The sequence below is a fragment of the Xyrauchen texanus genome, chromosome 10 (genome assembly GCF_025860055.1).
Source record: "Xyrauchen texanus isolate HMW12.3.18 chromosome 10, RBS_HiC_50CHRs, whole genome shotgun sequence".
In the NCBI taxonomy this organism is placed as follows: Eukaryota; Metazoa; Chordata; class Actinopteri; order Cypriniformes; family Catostomidae; genus Xyrauchen; species Xyrauchen texanus.
In genome coordinates this window covers 44,043,415-44,052,221 of record NC_068285.1, presented here as the reverse complement: position 1 = coordinate 44,052,221, position 8,807 = coordinate 44,043,415, and the positions used below count along the sequence as shown (strand labels likewise).

General features: G+C 38.6%; 1 protein-coding gene across 1 annotated transcript; it reads right to left on the bottom strand.

The window, feature by feature from the left end:
• Positions 1–1,909: 1,909 nt before the first annotated feature.
• LOC127650145 (cbp/p300-interacting transactivator 3-like) lies at positions 1,910–7,382 on the bottom strand. Its single transcript, XM_052135360.1, has 2 exons — positions 7,267–7,382; positions 1,910–5,492 (listed from the first exon to the last, which is right to left on the bottom strand). The coding sequence occupies exon 2, from the start codon at positions 5,480–5,482 to the stop codon at positions 4,772–4,774; it is 711 nt and encodes a 236-aa protein (XP_051991320.1). The 5' UTR covers positions 5,483–5,492; positions 7,267–7,382; the 3' UTR covers positions 1,910–4,771.
• Between the last annotated feature and the right edge of the window lie 1,425 nt (positions 7,383–8,807).

Below are 8,807 nucleotides of genomic sequence, written 5' to 3'. Positions count from 1 at the left end.
TTACGATGCGTCCGGTTTTGAAACATCAAAAAACAGTTGGAGGGCCATTGTAGCCTATTCCTTTTGATTGTTATTTATCGCGGTCTCGACTCTCCACCCATTCGCGGCGTGAGCTTATCCGAGACGTGACATTTCAACGCTACACGCTCCGGTTCGGAGATACATAGAAGTCTATCGGACTACCCTGCGCATCGAAAAATGACGCCAAAGGTATACCCGGCGCGTCAATATGTGACGAAACTGCCCGAAGCGTCCGTATGTGATGAGTCGGGGTGAGAATGTGTTGGAAAATCAGACCTTTTCTGTCTGAATATGCTACAACTCCTGGTCCAAGGTCTGGTCATTTCAAGACTGGGCTACTGCAATGCTCTGTTGGTTGGCCTTCCAGCAAACACAGTTAAGCCACTGCAGATGGTCCAAAATGCAGCAGCGCATCTGGTCTTCAATCAGCCAAAAAGGGCTCATATCACCCCAATCTTGATTTTCACTACCTGATGCTGCCTGCATCAAATTCTAGGCTTTGACTCTGACTTTCAGGACAGCCAATAGAACCGCACCCTCTTCAATTCAATTTATGCTAGATGTCTATGCTCCAACTCGCTCTCTGCAGTCTAACAATGAGCGACCCCTGATGGTCCCATCACAAAGAGGCTCAAAGTCTATTTCACGATTGTTCACTTTCTCTAATTCTCCTTCACATGATCTGCTGTTGCCTTCTCAACATTCAAGAACCAGCTGAAAACACACCTGTTCCACGAGCACTTAACCCACACTAATTGCACTTACTACTACACTTAAATGTACAGAAAAAAGAAATACAAATACTTGTCTGTCTCTTTCTTCTGTGCTAGCATCTTTACTACTCCAGCCACTGTGACAACTTTGCTGTCCTATACTGCAGATGTTGTTCAACTTTGTATGACAAATTACTTGCTAGGTGTCTCATTTGTAAGTCACTTTGGATAAAAGCGACTGCTAAATTACTAATTATAAATGTTCATTCTTGAAGGGAAAAACCTTGGTAACTTTTGTGTATACTGTCTGCCACCTGAACTGCATCGACATGCCCGGTGTTTGATACCTGTGCCTTGTGCTAGCCATGACGAGGCATGGTGCTTCTCATCCAGTGTGCGACCGCATTTAGGGGGTAGCTCAAACAAACAGAGACAATTATATAGTGCCACAGCGACACAGTGCTTACAGTTTTTGAGAAAATGTACATATTAATGGCTTATCTATAGTTGTCTTTGCATATTAAGCTTGGATGGAAGAAAGTATTTTAACAAAGAAAAAGTTACATACTTTAGCTTGAAGTTGACAGCCTATATTTTTACCCAATATTAGAGCAATGTTGGATTGTAAAAAATAATATGAAAATATAGTTTTTTTTAATTCAGTAGCGATTTATCTGTTTTCCTTTGAAAGCAGAATAAAACAAGGGGCCATTGACACCAAATGTGATTTTCCACAAGTATGCGCTGCTTCCATTGTTTTTCTATGTAAACATGCTATAGCTTGACGTCTTTGTACCACATCCCACTGATTATTCAGTGTCTCGCAGTGTTTTTTAGATGCCATATCAGGTTAAAACTAATGGTAACTTTTAAAAACATATCTCAAGACATCTGTGTTCAGTTCAATTTGTTGCGCTGCATCTAGATTTTATAGCTGAAGAGTGTTAAGTCTGAACAGCCAAATTAGAAGTTCCATGTTTTTTTTCCCTGAAATTTTTAGCGCACCCCAAGAACCCTTGAGAGTCCCCGAATCACAGTTTGAAAATCCCTGGTCTTGGACAAAAATTTAAAAATAGATATTCTCGTAAGCTACGTCAACAGCAAAATTAGATGTGCAATTACACTCAATGCAATCACTTCTTTAAATAAATATTTTATTTTCAAAGAAAATAAATACATTTCATTAAGATAGATTTAACAACATTTTAAAAAGCATTTGTGGGAGCATGGCGACAGCAAATAACAGCAAACAGTTTGAAAGGGAACATACAATCTCACTTGTGTCCATACAAACCTGCAGTTGGCATTCGGAACTGATCTGTAGGGAGGTTGTGTGATTTACCATACACAGATATACAAAAACCCAAATGACATTATGTTTCACACATTCCCCCTTTAAAAAAAGAAAAAAAAGGAGGATCTCTGACAATTGGACTGGATCTCTGAGAATTCAATCAATTCAAAATCCACAAATCATGAAATTTTTCCTAGATGCTGTTTACTTTAAAATTAGTCAAGCGTGGTGAATTACAGAACAATGATCTTGGGGAAGACATTGCAGTCTCTACAGACACATGAAATACAACTAACCAGAAATGATTCCCTCTGTTCATTAAGTATCAAAGCACAGAACAATCAGCACATTTTGAGCTGCAAAACACAGGATATGACCTATCTGATTCTCTGTCCTTCCCTGTTTGTGCTTTTTTCAGTCAGTGTATTGTACATGCCGTATGTGCAGCAATTACCCTGGGGTGGGTAGAGCCGAGAGAGTTGAGTCCAGCTCGGTGGAACAGATTAACCTACTACTGTACACTGTGCTATTTCCACATCAACCCAACCCCCACAGAGTACTCAACTGAACACAACCACCAACATAACGCCACAGGAAGTTCTCAACATCCGCTACACTCAAGCAGGGCAGCCGTTCCTGAACTCTCCAATACACCCTGTGCAATAGCAGGCAAATTAATTGTAATTATCAAACCATCTGAGATGACTGACTATGCTGAACTCAATTAAGAAGATGGTTGCAAGTGTAATTTTAATCTAATCAAATTTAAAAGCTGCAGTGTTAGGGCAGCACAGAGGGAAAAGTCAATTCTTGCTGGCTCAAACACATATTGAGAAATCGAACAATGGTGGTTGTTTCAAAACAATAGTTAAACAAATGACATTCTGTTTAATTTACACAGAACTAGATAAGCTTATTTTAAGCTTACCCATTTCTGTCTAAATTTGCCCTACATGAGCTAACCCTATGAGATGAAGGGTGAAATACTCCATATCAGATGGGAAGAAGCCAGATTTTCCCTCTTTAAATCATACTAAAAGTAGCTTCTATTCCATGGCATCAGGTACGAATGTCTACAGCGAATAATTCGAAGTTGTGTGTCAAAGAACTCAATGGCAGATCTACAACTCATCAGCAGGGAATACAGGCTCAGTGATTAGCAAGGGCAGCTACAAAACATTCCGCCATTTTCAATTTAAGACACAATTTAAGTTAGGGGGTGTTCACACAGAACATGTTCTTGTGTTCTGACTGTGCTATTTGGTCCACGCACACAAGTACACATTGGCTGTTGTATTGTGTCTTGCTGATTTTTCAACATCTCACACTATTGAGACCACTGTGTTTTGTTACATTTCACTGTCCTCCATCAAACTGATCTAATTTAGCAATGGTAAGTCAAAATTTCAGTTAAAATCAGACCGTTCTTACTGAAATTCAAACCACTGCCCCAGTGGCTGAAGCTGGTAGTGTTGCTGAATGTATGGGCATGTGTAAGCTTCCAGTAGAATTTTCGGGAGAAATCTCCTCAAAGGGGCAACAAAAGTTAATTGTTTTTAGTTGTAAATTATGTTAAACAGTCAACAGGAGTGCATATTTTACAAATCATGTGCCCTAACCCCAACCCTAATCCTAACAGTCAGTAGAGTAAAAATGTAATCTTGAAGGGAAATATAACCTCAGAATCGCTATTGTCATTGATGATCTGAACGTGATTACTTCCTGGTTTCAATGCGGGACTAGAACTTGTGTCTCTGAGGCTGCTGCCGCAATGTGCTATCAATAGCGCCATAGGAAAATGTAAACATTCAAACTGATGCAAAAATATTTGATGGGAAATGTCGCTTGTCAGTAATTTGACAGATTGGGTTCAAGGGGTCAGGATACTGGAACATTCAGTAGCAATATGTCGACTTCCTATGTGATCATGCTGGCTCCTTCCAGCTGCTTTGAATGAAACAATGTATCCTGTGTGAACGACCCCTTATTCTGTTAAAAGTAGCAGAGATAAGTGTGTTGAATGCAACTGTATAATTTTTGCTATAGATTTTGAAAAGTTCTAGACAGAAAATGAACAGTGTAACACTGTAAAAAGAATGCTTCAACCTAAATCCTTACCACCTCACTAATTCAAACAACATTAAGAATTACTGGAAAAGCAGCTCCACCAGTTTTGAAGTACCAGCCTTCAATACCCACATAACACACTCAGTCAGACAACATCTTTTTTATCACAAGTCTTGGGGTTAGTTTGAGAAAGGCAGGTTTCTCCATCACCACAGATCATGTCTGCTTTTTGGTAGGTGTCATACATAAATACATTTCTAAATGCTATAGATTCTAGTTGCCCCTAAGGAGGCAAAGCAGTTCCTGCATTAATCCAAGCACACTTCTTTTTCCACCATGTGAAGTTACATTCAACTCTGGGACAGTTGGTCAACATCAACCCAGCAGGACTATTGGGAAAAGACAAGGCCTGCCTACCAAAGCCATACTTTAACTGGCAAATCACAGTGGACAGTTTTTAAAAGAGTAAAGACCATCCAGAATTCTTGGCAAGAATTTAACTCAACCATTAATTGAAAGCAAACAGATTAAGTGTGCACTACGATATGCATAGCACAACTTCACAGACACACAGAGTAATGCATAACCTGGAATATTTTAGCTTTTCTTATGTTGTCCCAAAGTTTTATTGGTGACCAAGCCTGAAGGACCAGAAGTAGAACTTCTGATTGTCTTCTCAGCAGCTGACAGTACTTGGGTGCTGCTTGCACACAAAGTCTGTGATAATGTCAAACTCATTTTGTCCTAGGAAGAGCTCAGGCAGCTCTTGAACCCGGTCCAAACCAAGCTCTAGCACCAGGGACGTCAGAACCTCCTCGTCGATCAAGTCCATGTCCATGAAGTTGAGGCCCAATGCTGGACCACCCATGCCCATTTGCATCCCCGCCAACTGGGCATGGCCCATTCTGTGCTGGACCCCATTTCCCATGTGATGCCCATTGACTGGGCCATGTGGGTGCCCGTGGTAGTGAGTATTGAGTTTCTGTAGATGCATGCTCGCCATAAGCTGTTGAGATGCTGTAAGGCCTCCACCACCCATATACTGCTGTGGGTGCTGGTTCTGCAGATGCATATGATGGTGCTGTGCTTGAGGTTGATTTGGACTTCCATACATCATATTGGCCTGCTGCATTTGGTGGGGGTGTCCACCACCCATCTGCCCATTGACCTGACCATTCATGATGCCATTCATCGCATTCCTCTGCCTCATAGCTGCTTCCATAGAGCTTTGGGGGCCCCTGCCGTAGTGCATGAGCTGCCCGTTGGGTAGCGTCCGTAGACCAGGCTGGGGTACATGTGGAGAGGGCCCATTCATTCCCATGCGATACCCATGCAGGCCTCCACCAGCAGAGCTGTGGTTCAAAGGCATCATCATGTGCTCGGCCATGGCTTTTTAACTGCAGAGACATGAGAAGAATGTTAGCAATGAGAAGAAAACATTTAGGCAAGCTCCCAGTATCAGCTGACAGACACTTTCAGTTTCTCGAAAGCCAATTTTAAGGAAAACCATCAGAGTAGAAAACATTTTTCTCATGCGATACCAACTATTTTGAAAACTTTCAGCCTAAGCAACCAGTCTCACCTGCTTGCAACGAGAGCTGGGTAAAAATATAGGTTTTCCGATGAATCACGGTATTCATTTGAATGATTCTGATAAAGATCTTAAAATCCCAAAATCGATCTTTTAATGATGGAATAGTTTAGCGGTGAAGAAGTTCAGCATTGAAAATTAAATGTATATTTTTGTAAATGTACCAAGTTAGAAGGTCCCCTGTATAATTAACAGCATTTGCGGAGTGAGAAATCCATTTCAAATGTAAGCAAAATTAACATTTTAACTGAAATATGACCAAATAATCCAAATTAAATAGAAACGAGAGTTTGCGGATCTAATCAAGAAATCTGTATCAATAACCTGCCCTACTTGCAACCCTGCACAAAACACTTTCTTATTCAGTATTTCTGTGTTGTTTTTCAGTAAATATATCTAAACATCCTTAAAACAAGCCACACTTATTTGAAAATCATAATGCTATCATCTTACAAGTCGTGTTTTCAAATGAATCTTAGCCAGGTTTATGCTTAAAATAATAATAATAATAATAATAATAAAAAAAAGAAAAAGGGTGTTTTCCATTTTTACTAAGAAAACTATTTTGTGCAGTGTAATCAATAGTGATTGACATAACCAGTCCATGTTTAACATGTGCATTGACAAAGTGCCTAAAATCCTTTCGGCTGCAAGCTAAGACAAAGCAAAAGGTATTGCAGAAGAAATATTCCAGATTGGTGCATCAAGAAGCCTCCAGTAAATCCAAAACAATAACAGCCATAGAGGGGGACAAAGTACTCTGCAAACAAAGCCAACCTACTGCCTGATATATGTGAGCAGGAGATAATGACAAAAGACAGATACGATAATTATGACAGGGCAGTGTTTACAGTTTTAGAAAGGGTGTATTTTGTGTATTTACAAGATTGAAAACTATAATGTAACTGTAATGGAGCTTGAATCAACAGATTCAGCAGCTGTAAGATCACTAGAGAAAGGAAATAACTTTGAGGTCAAATAGCAAAGACAGAGCTATTTTCTTTCCCTTTCAATGCTTTTCTTTCTTTATTTTGTTATCAAAACTAGCATCCTATTCTTTATTATTAAATGTCTTGTCCTGTGCTGCTGTTTCATATCCTATTATATAAATATCTCCAGGAGCGGATCATAGTGTTAGATTACAAACACGTTTTGTGGAAAGGAGCAAGTCATAATTTTGGATATCTAAATCATAATCTGGGACAGATGTAAATGATAACAGGACAATGTTTTCTGGGGTCTATACCTCATTTTCCAAATATTCTAAGAAGCTAAATGCTGACAACACAGTAGCTATAATAAGTACAACACTATAGTTGCCTTTTATTATAATATATTGTCATACATAAGGTTTATAGCTTCACTAAAAACACATTTCATACAAGAAAACTTAAGTTAAATATTTTGAGTTTTAAGAACAATTACAAAAAACAAGAACACTCAAACTCAACAACCAGGTGTCTAATATTACATGCTGGTTTCATAGATTACAGCTATAAATGTGATACAAAATGAGCAAAGGTCCAGCAAACAGAGCAAAATCTCGCTGTCACGGTGATCTCTTTATATAAAACACATACCGGGAAGTAGATCTTGTTTTAGTAAAGATGCTCTTTTGTCCCGTGTGTCTCTTTAAAGCAGGCGCACGTATTTCCAGTGTCGCTCTGGTGTGCACGCGTCCGCTCCTGAGCGCTGTTAGTGTCAGCGCAGAGATTACACACACATACATAAACAGAGAGCCAATGAGAAGGGCGGGGCTACCGTAAACCCCGCCTGCCACCTGTTGTGATTGGATCGTTCTCATTTCGCCGACGTCACTGGCCAATTATTCACACGTCCTTCATTTTTTTTATCAGCGCTGACAAAGAAACTTCTCTGAAGTAACTCATGAACTCAACTCTAGAGTGCGGGTTGTTGTGTATTAAAATGTTTCTAGGCTCTCCAAAAGGAAACAGGCTTTTACTTTCCTTTTTTATCCATAAGTGTTTGATATCATTTAGGTACTCTTGTCCTCTTGTCTTAATCATGTGCAGGAGATGAATGATATATATAGCATACTAACAATTCAATTTTCACTAGTTAAAACTTCAATTCTTATAAATGATAAAACATTGTATCAATAATTTCAATGTAAATAAATAAATACAAATAAATATGTTATTATTCAAAGAAACACATTCAAATAAACTTCAACTAGTAAAAAAATACATTTTTTACATTCTTTATATCTGTAATTGCATTTTCACAAACAGAATTTCACAACAATCTGAAATTCACTCCTATTCAAAGTGCAACAGATATCAATAATTAATTTCATACTAGTTGAAATTCCTGTTTTACATATGCAATCCACTTCTTACATTTCTTACTCAATAATTACATTACAACTAGTAAAAGTTCTATTTTTTTTTTCTTTTCTTTTTTTTCTAGTTTATGTCATTTATTTTGTATATCCTTTAGTTATCCTTATCTAATTCTCCTCAACAGAAAATGGACAATATGCAGGCAGCAGCTTTTGGCCTCTTTATGCAAATGTTTTTTTTCCATTTTAAAGAGAAAACGAGCAGTAAGGAATGTCTTCTGAGGAAAACCTCCTGCTAGTGTGAAGCATGTGCTAATGATCTGAGAACAACCTGTGTTCAATGCAGACAGAACATACAGCACTATACATATCAACACACACACACACGCGTTGGGTTTCCATGTTTTGACTTTCCATAGACATAATGTTTTTTATACTGTACAAACTATATATTATATCCCCTAACACTAAACCGAACCCTCACAGAAAACTTTCTGCATTTTTACATTTTTGAAAAACATCATTAATATGATTTATAAACTGTTTTCCTCATGGGGACCGACAAATTGTCCCCACAACGTCACAAATTTTGGGTTTTACTATCCTTATGGGGACATTTGGTTCCCACAAAGTGATAAATACACAGTCACACACACACACACACACACCATAAACATTGACTAAAATCTAATGCCTCTGTTTATACACTCAATTTTGGGAAAGGAATGTGGTGGCCAGACACGTATAATCTTTCTCTATTGCTGTCTCTGTTCTTCCATTGTCTCCTTTGAGAAAGTGTAAATTAAAGGAATAGTTCAC

Coding starts and splice junctions, on each gene's coding strand:
- LOC127650145 (XM_052135360.1), bottom strand. CDS start 5,482: ATGGCCGAGCACATGATGATGCCTTTGAACCACAGCTCTGCTGGTGGA.